The sequence below is a fragment of the Ovis canadensis genome, chromosome 1 (assembly GCF_042477335.2).
Source record: "Ovis canadensis isolate MfBH-ARS-UI-01 breed Bighorn chromosome 1, ARS-UI_OviCan_v2, whole genome shotgun sequence".
Lineage (NCBI taxonomy): Eukaryota > Metazoa > Chordata > Mammalia > Artiodactyla > Bovidae > Ovis > Ovis canadensis.
In genome coordinates, this window is record NC_091245.1 from 108749460 (window position 1) to 108767732 (window position 18273).

Sequence of the window (18273 nt, forward strand, 5' to 3'; positions counted from 1 at the left end):
TATTGTGCCCATCTTTGCATGAAATGTTCCTTTAAAGTGAAGTCGCTCAGTCATGTCCGACTCTTTGTGACCCCGTGGACTGTAGCCCACCAGGCTCCTCCATCTATGGGATTCCCCAAGCAAGAATACTGGAATGGGTTGCCATTTCCTTCTCCAGGGGATCTTCCCCACTCAGGGATCGAACCTGGGTTTCCCACATTGCTTTAACCTCTGAGCCACCAGGGAAGCCCGAAATGTTCCTTTGGTATCTCTAATTTTCTTGAAGAGATCTCTAGTCTTTCCCATTCTATTGTTTTCCTCTATTTCTTTGCACTGATCACTGCTGCTGCTGCTAAGTCATTTCAGTCGTGTCCGACGCTGTGTGACCCCATAGACAGCAGCCCACCAGGCTCCTCCATCCCTGGGATTCTTCAGGCAAGAACACTGGAGTGGGCTACCATTTCCTTCTCCCATACACTGATCACTGAGGAAGGCTTTTTTATCTCTCCTTGCTATTCTTTGGAACTCTGTATTCAAATGGGTATATGTTTCCTTTTCTCCTTTGCTTTTGGATTCTCTTCTTTTCACAGCAATTTGTAAGGCCTCCTCAGACAGCCATTTTGCTTTTTTGCATTTTTTCCCCCCTTGGGAATGGTCTTGATCCCTGTCTCCTATACAGTGTCACAAATTCCTCTGTCCATAATTCATCAGGCACTCTATCAGATCTAGTCCCTTAAATCTATTTCTCACTTCCACTGTATAATTGTAAGGGATTTGATTTAATGCTTGTTTAGTACTAAAAGCATTTGCTCTCTTTCTTACCTTTGTGGAGAGGATTTCTGGGTTGGTAGATTTTGTTTTAACTTTACTTCCCACAGTTATTACTGTGGTTCTTTCTTATCTGAATGTTTATTTTCTAAGTTTTGCTGTTTCAAGGTTGTGAGAGTTAGTAACTGATGGGTGAAGGTACAACTGTGGCATAAAAATTATTCTGAACTGAGGGCATAAGATAAAAGATCCTATTTATTCATTTTTATTCTGAATTCCCTTATCTGTCTAAAAGCAAAGCCAGTGAAAACAGTCAATTGTTATAAATCACCTCCCCAGGAGCAAATAAACAAACAGCTCTTATCACCAGCTACTGAAAGTCAACACCACACCTAAATAGACATTGTGACAAAACTAGCTTAGCTCCCATCTATTCTTTTAAGGGCCTATTTATCTTTTCTAAAACCTATTTGTTTTCCAATAAGTGGCCTTCCAGTCAATCCTAAAGGAAATCAACCCTGAATATTCATTGGAAGCACTGATACTGAAGCTGAAGCTCCCATACTCTGGTCACCTGATGCACAGAGATGACTCATTGGAAAACACCCTGCCTGATGCTGGGAAAGGTTGAGGGCAAGAGGAGAAAGGAGCGACAGAGGATGAGACGGTTGGATGGCATCCCTGGCTCAATGGACATGAGTCTCAGCAAACTCCGGAAGATGGTGAAGGACAAGGAACCCTGGTGTGCTGCAGTACCTGGGGTCGCTAAGAGTCAGACACAACTGAGCAACTCAACAGCAACAACAACGAAGTGACCCTCTTGCCCTTCTCCCCTTCTTTCCAATCCAGATATTACATAATCCCCGAATTCTAATGGTTCCTTAGGTTGTAGTTTTCTATGTACTCCTGAAGTTTTGAATAAAAACTTTTCTTTTCTCTTGCCAATCTGTCTTTTGTCGGTTTCATTTGCAATCCTCCATTATAAACATAAGAGGATAGAAAAAAAGTTTCCATCTTTGACATAATAAAAGTCATTGCAAACCAAATTATTCACAAACATCCACGTAAACTTTCTCACTCCTTTAATGCTGCTATCTAGCCAGAACAATGCTTTGACAGGCTAATCTTTCATGGTATGTACAATGAAAATTGATTGTTAAAGTGATACTTCAGATTCTGTCAAAGATGCAGTAATTCATGAAGGTGGTAAAAGTTCTGTGAGACCACTGCTCTGATGCCTCCAAAGTCACTGACAAGTGTAGTAGAGCAAGATCTGTTAACAACTGAAGAGGGGAAATCAGTGATAGGAACAATACTTGTTTGGTTTCTGAAACTTAGTCCCAGTGCCCATCTGTTGAGCCTGTTGCCTGCCGATAAGTTTGAAAAACAGAAGCACTAACTGCCCAGCTGTGTGACACAGTTCTGAGTAAGGAGATGTCAGAAGAATAAAGCTAGGAGTGAAATAAGGGGTGAGGATTCTGGGGAAATGTTTTTCCTTTGTGGTGAAGGGAGAGAAGCATAGCAGGGCAGCTCCTCTGCCGTTTGAGTTTCCTACTCCTCCCTCCCCCCGCTCTCCTGCTTTGCACACAGTCGTGATGCCTGAAGCTGTGACTGCGATCACATACCAAAAAAAAAAAAAAAAAATCAATATTTGCTTCATGCTTTGTTCTACAAATTGCCTATGGTAATCTAAATTTTGTGATGAGGAAAACAAAGTAAATTATTTCCATTTATATTATCTTTTTTCAAAAATAATATCTCAATGTTGAGGATATGCAATTTACCATAAAATTGTAAGTGGAATCACTTAAATGTCTTTTTATCTTAGTACATTTGATACTCAGATAAGGAGGAGTATCTGTATTTAAGGGTGTATAAGCAATTACATTTTTTAAAGCTTGAGACATTTCATGCACGTGTGCTATGTCGCTTCAGCCGTGTCTGACTCTTTGTGATCCTATGGACTATAACCCTCCAGGCTCCTCTGTCCATGGGATTCTCTAGGCAAGAACACTGGAGTGGGTTGCCATGTCCTCCTCCAGAGGACTTTCCTGACCTGGGGATTGAACCCACATCTCCTGAAGCTCCTGCACTGCAGGTGGATTTTTTTTTTTTTTCCTGCTGAGCCACCAGGGAAGCCCTGAGACTTTACCTATTCTCAAATTTTTCCATAACAAAATACACCCAAATACACCTTAGAATTATACGCAAATATAATGAAAATACTCTGGGGGCAAAATTTGTAGAGTGACCTGAATGCTTGTTTTAAACAAGAAAACTAAGTGTTCTGTTTGGTTATATAAACATTCATATGTCTCTGCAGGCCTTTTTTCTCTCTCTTTCTTTAGAGGTTTGTACAGATATACTATGTCCCCAGCAGGTATGAGACTGTGTTTCTCTTGAAGAGAATAGGAATCTGCATTATCTATATTCCTGGGAAGAGCCTGGGATTGGGGAAATGGAGACTTGGGCAGTGGGTCTTGTTCTAGGGAGAAGGGGAAACTTCCTTTGATGGACACAGCTTCATTCCTTGCCACACCAAGTAAGCTGCCCCTGCTAATACAGGTAGCCCTGTGGTCAGGAGTAGACACATCTTGTCAGGGTCTTTCTGAGGTTGGGACGGAGGCAGTGGGTCCTGAGATTACCCACGTCTACTGGCTGACACTCTCTGTATTTTATTTCGCCGTCATAGAACTTTTAAGAAAGCTTTGTCAAGTTATGATCTCCTCCCAGTTATTTGTGGGAAAAAGTCTATATCCACGCACTGAGGGGGAGACTCTTCTGGGAAGTTTCATGGGACACCGTGCATCAAGGGGCAGTGGCTCCTGCTGGCTGGAGTTAACTGACCATAATCAGCTCCCTGGGGAGAGGAGACTTGAATGAATCTTCAGGGGCTGCCAAAATTCCTGGAAACATCTCCCCAAAGAGGCCTGACTTTCTGCTAAGTAGTAGGATAGGGGCTCAAAGTCATCATGATCTGAGCTTATTAACAGAGAAATATCTACAGAGAATGCTGAAGTTTGGGATGAGTTGGTTGCACTTGCTTAGGGACAGTGATTTGTCAGGGGCTTCCCAGGTGACTCGTGGTAAAGAATCTGCCTGCCAATGCAGGAGCCACAGGAAATATGGGTTTGATCCCTAGAGGAAGAAATGGCAACCCACTCCAGTATTCTTGCCTGGGAAATCCCGCAAACAGAGGAGCCGAGCAGGTTGCAGTCCACAGGGTCACAGAGTAGGAGATGACTGAAGCAGCTGAGTATGCAACTGATCTGTCAAACTGGGGGAAATATGGAGAAGCCAGCGAGTTGTTTGCACCTCAACCTCCCCCATTGAGGTAATAGTTTATTTCTGTTCTTCCCCCCTCAGGAGTCTATGCATTCTGTCAGTTCAGCTAGAATCCCACATCAGATGGGGACACACCTTCTCCTTGAATTTCATGACATATATCCCAGGTCCTCCTCCAAGATCATCCGGCACAGCAGCAGGTTTGGTCCGGGAGTGTGACCCGCAAACTCTCAGGGTCCGGGTCCTAAGACGTGTTTTTACCTGCCCGTAGTCCTCAAGAAAAGGATGTGGGCACGACAAGGTCCCTTTTGACAAGTATTTGAGATAGAGGATGGCTGTTAGGACATCCAGAAACGTAAAAAAGAAAGGAAAAGAAAGACTTACCAAGTGGTCCACTGACTGGAGCTGCTGCAAGAGAGTAAAGAGTCAGGTGTCAGCACAAGGTGATGAGTCCCAAACCATTTCACCCTGAGAGCCCACCTGCCACTTTCAACTTCCACCCAAAAGGAGGAAAAACATGCCCAGATCCACCCACTCTGGGGAAACAAGGTGATGTCATGGCCAGAGTCTCAGGCTGCAGACTCAGACAGAAACAGGTTTGAATTTTAGCTGTGTGACCCTGGGCATGCTACATAAAACCTCCAAGGCTCAATTAATTTCTTCATCTGTAAAATGGGGACCATCAAAGTGATCTCGAGGCCTTATTTTAAGGAGTTAAATTCGTAAGTCGTCAGTTAAGGGTTGCTAGAATTATTTTTTAACATAACTGTGGCTGCTGCTGAGGCTTAGCTTTTTGCTATCTTCTTGCCTGGAGTGTTATTCTCCTACCTCAATATGAAGCAAAAGCAAATTACACCCATGCATTAAAGCCGAGATGAAATTCCGCCTCTTCCATGAAGCCCTCTGAGATACCTCTATGCCACAGAACCATCACTTTTCTTTTGACTTAGAACCCCTCCCATTCAAGCTCACGTGAAATCCTCAACTGGACATGCAGTATGGGGCAGTGTTTAAAAGCATAACTACACTGTCAGAGTAGAGGTTTGAATCCTGACTCTTCTGCTTAACTGGGGCATGAAACTTAAGGCAAGACATCATCTCTTTGCCTTAGTTTCCTCACCCATAAAACAGAATTTACAGCAGTTCCAGCTCTTTGATTATTAAAGAATTAGATACATTAATATGAGATATTCTTAGAAGACTATCTGACACAGGGTTATCAGCAATAATTATCATCACATATTATCCTATAATCCATTGTGCAATATTTTTTTGTATTGCCAGGTCAAATACTCTTTTGATTTCCTTATCAGAGTGTCAGTTCTTGAGGACAGAGGCTATGTCCTCCACGTTCCTCATCCTCTGCATTGCCCAGCACTGTGCTATGCCCCATATGGCCACTCATTCACTATTTACTGAGATCCTGTAATGCGCCAGTCACACTAATAACTCTTCCCTTCTTAATTAGAGCCTGGAGATAGAGCTGAGAACAAGACAAACACGTTTAACAAAATGCATTGTACAAATGACTGGCTAGTCTTTATTTCCCAAAGCTTGAACTACTAGAGATTCAGTGTCTCATTTGGATAGATATTAGCAAGTAACCCAGAAGCAGGGAAACAAAATCAAAGGAAAACTTCTCACTCTCTTTGCAAACATTAGAACAGATTTGATCTTTTAATACGGAGAAAGAAGTAACTATTCTCAGCAGAAGATCATTCTACATCAGCCCATGGTCAGAACATGGTCCTTTCACAAGGGAGTCAGTTCATCTTTTACTCCTAGTCTTCATGATCTGTGATTAGAAAGGTAACAACTAATTGTAGTTTTTTTTTTTTTACATGGAAAAATAAGTCCACTTTTTGGAGAATAAAAGGAATTTTTCAATTAGGCAATTAAAAGCAAATGAGGTACACATTTTTGGAAATAATTTTTTCCCTGTCTTTCCATTAAATTGATATCTTTCTCCTTTGTTCATTTTCTGCTGTTCTAAATGGGAGTAAAATCTCTTTTTTCAGCAGTCAGCCCAGAGAAGCTATTTGCCTATGGAGAGACTCAGTTTTCCCAGTGAGCAGAGACGACCCCCACCACTTACCGAGGACCAGCAAGGATGCCCACAGCAGCACGGAAGCCTCCTCTAGCATCCTGAAGAGCATCTCATAGGAGACAAGCCAGTTCCCAGCACTGGGGAGTGAGTTCAACCGGTCTCCTCTCTGAGTATCGCTGCTCAAATTAATGAAGTGAAAAGGGGAAGTGGAGGAATCCTTCTTTAAATACCAAATAGCACATTACCCTGTGTGAGAAAATCTCAGTGATGAAAGTCAAAATTTAATCAAAATATTTAAGAACTGCTCAGATATCTTGGTATGAATAGCTTCTCAAGGCTTTAGCTATCTTATTTTCAGAACACTCCAGACTCTGTCTTCTGAGAAAACTGTAACCTATCCTCTCTGCTACCAGATATCAGGTAAGACTGCAATCCAACTGAGATCCACATAATCCAAGGATGTGGCTGTATCATTCCAGTGTTCAAAACCTTCCCATTCAATGCAGAAATGACCCTTGACAACCTCTACTGGGCTACCTCCAGATAACCGTCTATGTAGGACAAAGTATCTGAATCATAAGACAACTTGTACCTTGTCTGACCTTTATGAAAATACCCTGGTTCATTTGTCTCAAATGAAGATACAGACTGATCTGAGAAGGTTGCAAAGAATAAATTATAGCCCCATCATGCTCTTCCTGGAGAATGGACTGTGAAATTTTTGATTTAAGATCCTAGAATCCAAAATTTGCTACAGGAATGTCTCGACCAATGTATATTAATTACATAAGTATAACTCGGTTGGTAAAGAATCTGCCTGCAACGCAAGAGACCCCGGTTTGATTCCTGTGTCAGGAAAATCCACTGGAGAAGACATAGGCTATCCACTCCAGTATTCTTGGGCTTCCCTTGTGGCTCAGCTGGTAAAGAATCCGCCTGCAGTGCGGGAGACTCCGGTTTGATTCCTGGGTTGGGAAGATCCCCTGGAGAAGGGAAAGGCTACCCACTCCAGTATTCTGGTCTAGAGAATTCCATGGACTGTATTCCAGGGAGTTGCAAAGAGCTGGACACGACTGAGCCACCTTCACTTTCAGGCATAGTGCCAGGTGCCAGGAGAATAGTGGTAAGCAAGACTCAATAAGCTTTCATCCTAGTGGGGAGACAGTAAAGCCAACAGGAAGTTAAATAGAATGAAAAGTGCTCTGATAGTTTAGAAGGAGGGAAATCTGGCCCAATTATGGAGAATCAGGAGAAGTTTCCCATGGAAGAGACATCCAAGTAGACTGAGAGATGAGCGTGATCAAAGGTGGAGGCAGTCATGTCACTGTCATCATCACATTCATAGTATCTGTGACTAAATGACCCCTGGCCTTCTTAGGAGGAGGCAATAACAGACATAGGATGAATTAGGTGAATGGCCCATATTTTTCTCATAATCACATTTTTCTATATACATACAGTTGTTTCTCTAATTAAGAATCGTATTGGACATCAATTCTAGGCAATGTCCATGACCTTAGAAGTATCACAAAATAAATAAAATGCATCTCCTTTAAAGACTTTGTAAAATGTTGTAAGGATCAAAGTATAGATAGACACAAGGCACCATGGGAACATAAAGAGTGTCAAGGTGGCACTTAGGTCCTTTATCACCTAGCTCTGTGACCTATCATCTTCCAACTGTTGCTATTTGTCTCAGGAGGGGTGAGGCATGGATGCAGATCTTGTCCCCACCTCTTATTAATTGTATGACTTTGGTCAAGTACTTAACCTATTTAGGTCTCAGATTCAACACTGGTAAAAACAAGATAAATATAATATTCACTTAAAGGGCTTCCCTGGTGGCTCAGACAGTAAAAAAAAAAAACTGCCTGCAGTGCAGTAGACCTGAGTTCAATCCCTGGGTCAGAAGATCCCCTGGAGGAGGAAATGGCAACCCACTCTGGGATTCTTGATGGGAAATTCTATGGACAGAGGAGCCTGGCAGACTACAGTCTATGGAGTTGCAAAGAGTTGGACATGACTGAGCAACTAACACTTTCTCTCAGAGGGGATGTTGCTATTGTCGTGTGTATGAATGCAATAATGATGTAAAACTCATGGCCCAGTGCTAGGCACAATGTAAGCATTCAATAAATCACTATTATTATTTTAGGGCTATGAACTAGAAAGCACTTTATAATTGATACAATGTTCTACAAAAAGTATTTTACACTAACTACTTCAATATTATTGATTCTGGGTAGAGGGGAAGCTGAAATCACATCTTTCGTTTTCTTGTTTTTGATGAATGAGGGATATTCAATTAGCAAATAAAATTTTATATTTATGACATTACAAAAGATGTCCAAGCACAAAAATCACATTGACAACCACTATGTAAAAGTTTACATAGTTTAAGTCAAATACTATTTTTGTTGTGTTTAAGTCATTGCTATAAATGCATGTTATTGTTATCATAACTATAGTTTCATTTCAAATCAGCAAATACCACAATTTATTAGGCAGTTGCTTAAACAATCAAGAACAACTTTTAGATTTTATATTAATGAGAAACAGTTATATTTATATTTATTTTTACTGACAGTAAATATTTATATTTACTGACTGTAAGAAATTGATCTTTTTCATGTATGAAAAAATATTTAAAACTCTGCGTTTTAAAAATAAATTTTAAATTTTGGAATAATCTTAGATCTACAGAAAATTGCAGAGATAGTACAGAAGTTTCCGGTGTATCCCTCATCCACTGTCTCATGTTATAGTGCTACATTTATCAAAACTAAGAAACCCTGATTGGTATACTACCTTTTAAAAATTTTTATTGGAGTATAATTGTTTTATGATGTTTTGTACAATGAAGGAATCAGCCGTATGTACACATGTATCCCCTCCCTCATGAACCTTACTCCCACCCCCACCCGCATCCCAATCCTCCGGGTCATCACAGAGCACCCGCGGAGCTCCCTCGGCTGTACAGTAGCTTTGCCCCACTAGCCATCTATTTCACACATGGTAGTGTGTGTATATATCAATTCCCAATCCATCCCCCCTCCCCTTTCCCCACTGTGTCCACATGCCTGTTCTCTACGTCTGCATCTCCATTCCTGCCCTGCAAATGGGTTCACCTGTACCATTGCCTGGAAAATCCATGGGCGGAGGAGCCTGGTGCGCTGCAGTCCATGGGGTCGCTAAGAGTCGGACACGACTGAGCGACTTCACTTTCACTTTTCACTTTCACGCATTGGAGAAGGAAATGGCAACCCACTCCAGTGTTCTTGCCTGGAGAATCCCAGGGATGGGGGAGCGTGGTGGGCTGCGGTCTATGGGGTCACACAGAGTCGGACATGACTGAAGGGACTTAGCAGCAGCAGCAACAGCAGCACTTATTTCTAGATTATATATATATATATATATATATATATGCATTAATTTTAACTTCACACTTTACTCAGATTTTACCATTTTTTTCCTTTAAAAAACAACTTTTTTTTTAAATGGGCAAAGAATATGAATGCATTCTTCACAAAAAAAAAAAAAAAAATATATATATATATATATATATAGGGAAATTCAAATTAAAACCATACATGGTACTACTATATACCCATTAGAATGACTAAATTTTTTTAATCCTTTTTCTCTTTGTAGTATCCAGTCTAAGATACCACATTGCGTTTAGATATTTCTGCTTCGTCTACCCCGGTCTGTGACAGGTTCTCAGTCTTTGTTTTCCGTGACTTTGACAACTTTAAGGATCATTGGCCAGATATCCTATGATGCTGTTTCATCTGCGTTTATCTGATGTTTTTCTCAGGATTTGACTAGGGTTACGGGTTTGGAAAAAGAATGCCACAGTGTGCTTCTCATCATTTCCTATCAAGGGATACACAACATCAACATGTCTTATTACAAGTACTGCTTATCTGAGTCACTTGGTTATGGTGGTGTTTGCCAGTTTTCTTCAATGTAGTGTTACTATTTATCCCTTTCCACCCTTTAGTGTCTGGAAGTAAGTTCCTAAATCCAATCCACGCTCAAGAAGTGGGGTTGAGAGGGTGTTAAGTCCCACTTTTGTAAGGAAGATTTGTCTTTTGGTCCCCATTGTTTATTGATTTGTCTCTGTGTGTTCATTCATTCATTCATTCAATCTTTGTTTATATCACTATGAACTCATGTGTATTCATTTTGTACTTTAGGTATAATCTAATGCTACTTCATCTCATTGCTTAAAATATTTCTGCTTTGTCCATTGGGAACTCTTGGAACTGAGTCTCGGTATTTCCTTTTGACATGCATTGTGCTATAGGATGAAGCTGGGGGTGGGAGGAGAAGGAGGAAGCTGCAGGCTTGGGACCTGCAACCAGAGCTTGCATTTCTTATGGTGTCATGTTCCAGTATGGAATTCCAAAGATCCAAGGAGTTTATATTTGAACCTAGACTGGCAGGTCATCATAAAGGCATATTTGCTAAAGTAAAAGGAAAAAATATATTTTACTATTTCACTAGATTGATTTATAATGTTTAAACCTCTGCACATATACAAGGAAGGCCTTCATTTCTACTCTTGTCTTGGATGACACATGTTAGGGGGCCCCTACTTATTTGGAAGGGAAAGTGAAAAACTGATCTACTGATTTTGCTTGCTGCTGCTGCTGCTAAGTCGCTTCAGTTGTGTCCGACTCTGTGCGACCCCACTGACGGCAGCCCACCAGGCTCCCCCGTCTCTGGGATTCTCCAGGCAAGAACACTGGAGTGGGTTGCCATTTCCTTCTCCAATGCATGAAAGTGAAAACTGAAAGTGAAGCTGCTCAGTTGTTTCCGACTCTTAGAGACCCCATGGACTGCAGCCTACCAAGTTCCTCCCATGGGATTTTCTAGGCAAGAGTACTGGAGTAGGTTGCCAGTATAGAAATTAATTTTCTTACTACTTCACTTCCATTGGCCAAAACATTTTGAGAAAGAATCAGCAAAATAAAAATTATAAAACCATAACTTTTAGTTGGACTTTGTAATTTTCTAAACCAAGCAATTCACTGGCAGACTGTATATTAAAGAATTAAAAAATCTAGATACTAAAATAAGGCCACCCATCACTGGTAAACAGCATTAAACTATGCATTTGGTTCTAAATTTTGTCTGTAACTACACATTTTTAGCTGCAACTGCACATCACGGAGAAGGCTCCAGTACTCTTGCCTGGAACTTCCTATGGATGGAGGAGCCTGGTAGGCTGTAGTCTATGGGGTCGCTAAGAGTCAGACACGACTGAGAGACTTCACTTTCACTTTTCACGTTCATGCATTGGAGAAGGAAATGGCAACCCACTCCAGTGTTCTTGCCTGGAGAATCCCAGGGACGGGGAAGCCTGGTGGGCTGCCGTCAGTGGGGTCGCACAGAGTTGGACACGATTGAAGCAACTTAGCAGCAGCAGCAGCAGCAGTCTGTTTCAAGGGGTGTGAATTCCAAACCTATGAAAGTCAGGCAAGCAATGTACGGTAAAAAAAGTCAGGTGTGAGAAAAATCAATTTCCATAATGCATTAAAAGTTTAATTATCTTATTCTGATGAGCTTGTTTGCAAGGCAGCAATGGAGATACGGACATAGAGAACAGACAGGATACCAGAGATGGGGGGAAGGAAAGAGTGGGACGGATGGAGAGAGTCGCCTGGAAACACATATACTACCATATGTAAAATAGATAGCCAGTGGGGATTTGCTGTACAGCTCAGGGAATTTGCTGTATATCCAGCAATCCTGTTACTGGATATTTATCTGAAGAAAATGAAAATGCTAATTCCAAGGCGTATGGACCCCTGTGTTCACTGCACTATTATTTTCACTGGTCAAGATGTGAATATTCCCTAAATGACCATCAGTAGATGAATGAATGAAGATGTGATGTTTACACACAAGGAAGCATTATGTGATGTATACACACGAGGAAGCATTATGCATATGTATGTATGTTTATATATATAGATGGATACATAAACACATAAGGAAACACTACTCAGACATAAAGAAGAATCAAATCTTGCCATTTGTGACAATATGGGTGGATCCAGAGGGTATTATGCTTAGTGAAGTAAGTCAGACAGAGAAAGATGAATACTGTATGATTCACTTAAATGCGAAATCTAAGAAACAAATGAACAAATGTAACTAAACATAAATAGTCATAGATAGAGAGAAGAAAAAGTGGTTGACAGAGGGAAGAGAGTTGAGGGGGGAGAAATAGATGATAGAGAGTAAGAAACAAACTTCCAGTTTCAAAATAAATGAGTCATGGGCATGAAATGAGCAGTGTGGAGAATATTGTCAATAATTATGTAATATCTTTGTATGGCAACAGATGGTAACTAGATTTATCGTGATGATCATTTTGAAATGTATGGAAACATCAAATCACTATGTTCTATGACAGGAACTAATTGTACTGTAGGTCAATTATACTCCAAAAACAAACAAATGCATAGAGATGTGATCAGCTTTGTAGTTACCTGAGATGGGGGAGGGATTTGTGAGGGGGAATTGGATAAAAGTAGTCAAAAGATACAAATTTTCATCAAAAGGAAGCAAAATTTTTTTTCATCTAAGATCACAGACAGCATGTGGGATCTTAGTTCCCCAACCAGGAATCAAACCCATGTCCCCAGTGTTGAAAGCACAGAACCTTGACCGCTAGACCACCACAGAAGTGCCTCTATTTCTTTAATTTTGCACTCAAATCAGATAATAAATGTTTACTAACCTTATGATCCTCATTTCATGGTGTGTGTAAGTTAAATCATTATGCTGCACCACCTTAAACTCATATGATGTGTGCATGCCTGTTCAGTCACTCAGTCAGGTCTGACTCTTTATGCGACCCCATGGACTGTAGCCTACAGGCTTCTCTGTCTGTGGGATTTCTCAGGCAAGAATATTGGAGTGGATTGCCATTTCTTCCTCCACGGGATCTTCCCAACCCAGAGGTCAATGCAAATGCATATTTGCATTTCCTGCATTGGCAGGGAGATTCTTTACCACTGTGCCACCTGAGAAGTCCTAAACTTAGACAGTGCTGCATGTCAGTTATATCTTCATAAAACTGGAAGAAAAAAAGACAAATGGTCACAACATTTAGTTTTGTTGTTTTGTAAGGTTGAATAGCTATTTGCAAATGTAAGCGTCTCTGATCACGCGTAGAAATTTTGCACAGTGGTTTTCATATTCAGAAGGACTTAGATGTTTGGAATTCTGGTATTCCTACATTGCCATATTTGTTTTTCACTGTTACATTGCCTTACTGTTTAGTTATTTCTATTTGAAACTCTTGAGCTCAACTATCACGTTCATTGGAAAAGGCCAATTTAACCATGTTAGTTTATTTTCAGACATTTTTTTTCTAAATTTACTTTTCAACTCCATAATTAGAGTTATATAGTTTGGGTCATCCCTTTTATTTCTAGAAACTGATTTCAGTCAATGGGATCACAATTTTGGGGAATTATAATACTAATGGGGCTTCCCAGGTGGCTCAGTTGGTAAGGAATCTGCCTGCAATGCAGGAGACCCCAGTTCAATTCCTGGGTCAGGAAGTTCCCCTGGAGAAGAGATAGGCTACCCAGTCCAGTATTCTTGGACTTCCCTGGTGGCTCAGATGGTAGAGAATCTGCCTGCAATGCAGGAGACCCAAGTTCAATCCCTGGGTTGTGAAGATACCCTAGAGGAAGGCCACTCCAGCATTCTTGCCTGGAGAATCCCCATGGACAAAGGAGGCTGGCGGGCTACATGTAGTCCATGGGGTCACCAAGAGTCTGACACGACTGAGCAACTAAGCACAGCACAGCACATAATATTAATGAATGTTTCCCTGAGACATAGTGTTTAAATGTATTGAATCATCCACTAAAAAACCAAGTATTTGACTTAATCTTTGGTGGGGAGCCGAGGTCGATGACATGAATGAGTTTCTTTCAGTTCTCTATGGTATCATGTCACAAGTAAGTCACCTAAAATTCATGTACGAATGACAGCTATACTCTGCCTCTCATTCATCAAGTAAAATGGCTAGTCTTTCTGTGATCCTAATCCAAGAATATATCTGGCTTACGGTTTTAATTATTGAGTTTGAGATGTGCTCTGTTTCAGCATAGAGTGATTTCTTATGAATGGTGCAATGATCAAATTTAGTTCCCTTTCATTGCAAATCATAAGTTCAGTATTAGCACTGACCACTGTAAGAGCACATTTTTTACTAATTTTGACCAGGCTATATTCAACTTTGGGCTTCCCAGGTGGCTCAGTGGTAAAGAATCCGCCTGTCAATGCAGGAGACGCAGTGTATGCAGGCTCCATCCCTGGGATGGGAAGAGCCTCTGGAGAAGATGAGGGCAACCCACTCCAGTATTCTTGCCTGGGAAATCCCACGGACAGAGGAATCTGGTGGACCACAGTCCACGGGATCACAGAAGAGCCGGATACAACTGAGCGACTGAGCACATATTAACTTTTCAAGACTTGTGGTAGATGCAAAAATAGCCACAAACTCTTCCCCAACCTGCATCTGTGACCTTATAATGTGACTTGGTAACTTCTCTCATGAAAGAGGGGAATCTGTTTCTTTATCTCTTGGAATACAGTATGGTCTAACGTCTTGCTTTGGCCAATAAAAAGTGGCAGTAGCAATGATATGAAAATCATGAATGTCTCAAGAGGTTTTGCATGCTTCTGCCTTCACTGCTTAAACCAGAGAGCCCAAACCCAATCATCAGGTGACAGGAGAAATGCATAAGAGAACCCAGCCAATAACTGTTGAGCACTGCCTAAGCCGAAACAGCTGTCGAGATAAACCCAAGCCAAGTAACTGTGTTGCCAAATCATAAGATAAATAAATGTATAAATAAATAAATAAATAAAACTTTAGTTTTAAGGTGATTTGTTACACAGATTTACTATCTGATGGCTTTCCTTGGTGGTTCAGTGGTAAAGAATCGGCCTACAAGGCAGGAGACAAAGGAGATGAGGGTTCGATCCCTCAATTGGGAAGATCCCCTGGAAGAGGGCACAGGATTCTTCTTGACTGAAGAATCCCATGGACAGAGTAGCCTGGTGGGCTACAGTCCAGTGGGTCACAAAGAGTCAGACACGACTGAATTGACTAAGCATGCGTGCATGCACTATCTGATGTGATTTATCTCAATACATTATTAGCATCAGGACCAAAACTTTTAGTTCCATCTTAATTCTTAAAGATATTGAAGTAAATAGTTATTCCAGGTGGTGGTAGTATTTATCTTTATTCTTTTATAAACTGCTGTAAAAATGCCATACATTGGTTAAAAATTTCACACACTTATCCTTTCAGCTCTTAAATCATATTTTCAACTTCCTGAACATCAGCCAATGCTTAATTCTCTTCAGGAAACACAATATTTTTGCCCTCAAGAAACATTCTTTTATAGATTTACCCTCTGTGAAAGTTCTTGTACTTAGAAAACTTTTTGTTTCTTATTGAGCACATAGCTGCATTTCATAGTGGTAATATTTAATTTATGAACACTAAAAAGAGGACCTCTTTAAAGTTCAGCCTTTTATTTTTTAGTTCATTAAGTTCTTCAATGTGCATCTTCTCTAGCCTGTCATAATTCTTGCTATAGTCTGTTTTACAGTAGTAACTTTATTTGTATCTAATCCAAAAAGACACACTTTGGAAGTTCCTTGGTGGTCTAGTGGTTAGGATTTGGCACTTTCACTGCCAAGGCCTGGGTTCAATCCCTAATCAGAGAACTGAGATCTTGCAAGTCATAGGGCTTGGCCAAAAAAAAGACACTTTATTTGCATGGATATGTAGAACACATATATGGGTCAATTGATCATATTTTAAGATGACTGAGTTAGTGGTGCTAGCAGACTCTTGTCATTTGCTTTATTTGATGTCTTGAGTACAACACGCTGTTCTTATCATCACTTTGATTTCCTTTTAGGTGGACTCACCTGGTGCATGGTCTTGGTGAGGAAGAGTGCAGTGTCTCCTTTTAAAAACCCAATGAACAAGACTATTCCATCCCCCATTCCTGTGCCGTTAAGAGATAGATGTGCGACCCATGCTCAGCCTGTTAGTCCTCTACCCCAGGACTTTGCAGCTTGAGCTGGTGGTGTTAGGGTATGGGGTTGCTACAGTGTACAGATCAGTGTGTAGATCACATTTCTGTAATATGAAATTTGCTGTGGTCTCTACTGCTTGGGCCACTTACTCTCTTGTTCCTATCCATTTCCTAAGCCTAGTCATTCCACTTTCTGAGTCGCTAATATATTTTCAGTTAAATATCCCCATTTTGAAAAGTGAGCCAGAACTGATTTCTGTTCTAGAACAAAAAGCCCTGACTAAAATATTATCTGAAGACTGGAGAAGAGAAGTGGGCTTTCTGTAGTCTACTCCATTGATTAGACTATATGAGCATATGTAGGGTTCTTTGCATTTGCCTGTGTTTGGAAAAAGGTGGTAGCAGTAACATGGATAAAACTCACTAAAGACCTCTTGATAAATTTGTATTTTGGAATGTCTGTAAGGAACAGTCCTTTCCATAACAATGATGATAATAGCAATCACAATATTAAAATTACCACTTATTATATGCCTTCTTTACAATAGGCATTTATTTCTTAGAAGTTCTCAATCTTATAACAGCCCTATAAGAACAATTACTCCCATTTTATAGATAAGATAACTGAGGTTCAGAGAGGGTAATAATTTCCCAAAGTTAGACAAGTGGTAAAAAATCAATCAGCATTCCCATCCAGTCCAAATCTTGTCTTTTTGTCCTGCCATGTAACCTTGCTTCCAAAAACAGAGAAGGTTCTAGCCCAGAACACCTTGTGAAGTCTCTGCAGTTACCTTTTAACCAGTAGAAGATGCATAGATATAGCAAAAAGAACTGGCACATGACTGAGAAGACTAACAAATCTCATGATCTGCTGTCTGCAAGTTGGAGGCTCAAGGCAGCCAGTAGTATTGTCCTAGTCCAAACCTGAAAGCCTGAGAACCAGGGGAGCCAATGGTAAAACAGTCTGAGTCTGAAGGCCCAAGAACCAGGAGTGCTGATATCTGAAGTCAGGAGAAGATGGATGTCCTGGCTCAAGCCTTTTCTTCACCTTTGTGTTTTAATCAGGTCCTCAACAGATTAGGTGATGCTCACCTGCATTGATGAGGCTAGGTCTTTACTCAGTCTATGATTCAAATGAGAGTCTCTTCTACAAACACCTTCACAGATACACCCAGAAATAAGGTTCTACTAGCAACACTGGCATCTCTGAGCCTAGTCCTGTTGACAAAATTTACTATCGTATGCCTCAACCTAAAGTTTTTTTTTTTTTTTTTCATCTGAAGTTGTTTGTCAGATTTTTATTTTTTCTTTTCTTTTTTCTACCTTCCTTTTGTCTATGACATATTAGTTCTGCAGACACCAGGGGCTGTTTTGACCCACCATTCCTCTTTTTAGAATTTATTTTCTTCCCTTTATTTTCCTGAAATATATGTCTTGCCTACTTTGCCTAAAGTTTCTGGAAATGTTTCAAAGATTTAAATTTTTTTTTTAATTTAAGCCATTTCAAAGATTTAAATTTTTTCCTTCCATTAGCAAAGAGTCTGATGGTGGTATATGGCAGGAAGTGAAGGTGGAGACAAGGAGGACAGGACAAACTGTGGTATTTGGGGGACCATGGACTCTGAAAATTTTGGTATAAAAGGAGAGAGGCAGGTTTGTGCTTTAGAGACAGTGTAATAAACTTTCTGTAATGGCAGAATTATATTGGTCTCAATTATTTTGTATTTCATGTTATGGAAAACTCATTTCATAAGTCTTTAAAATCCCTAGGACTAAGGATTAAATGGATTCTGGAAAGAATAGTCCCACTCAAATTGCCTAAGGAAGTCTATTTTATTCTTTTAAATTTATGTAAAGTTGAAAGTTAATCCATTGATAGAAACAGTATTAAGAATTAATTGGGGTTTTGGTCAGGGAGAATGAGAAATAGAAGGTGCAGAGTGAGGAGGGAAACCCTTTACCGAGGAACTTAATGGCTTTAAGGTAGTTTCTCATATAATGAAGCTACATTAATGTAATGCAGTGTAGCCTGACTACATAGTTGCAGTAGAGGCAGATGAATATAAAAATATACCATTGCCACAGAGTCATCATAACCGTTTG

General features: G+C 40.4%; 1 protein-coding gene across 2 annotated transcripts in view; it reads right to left on the reverse strand.

The window, feature by feature from the left end:
- FCRL4 (Fc receptor like 4) overlaps positions 1-6270 on the reverse strand; it is a 34822-nt gene extending 28552 nt beyond the window's left edge. For both annotated transcript variants that reach the window (XM_069544983.1, XM_069544975.1), the window contains exons 1-2: positions 6128-6270; positions 4417-4440 (exon numbers count right to left, since the gene is read on the reverse strand). In XM_069544983.1, coding sequence (XP_069401084.1) covers positions 4417-4440; positions 6128-6188 — 85 coding nt within the window. In that variant the 5' untranslated portion in view covers positions 6189-6270. The remainder of the gene's footprint in view (positions 1-4416; positions 4441-6127) is intronic.
- Between the last annotated feature and the right edge of the window lie 12003 nt (positions 6271-18273).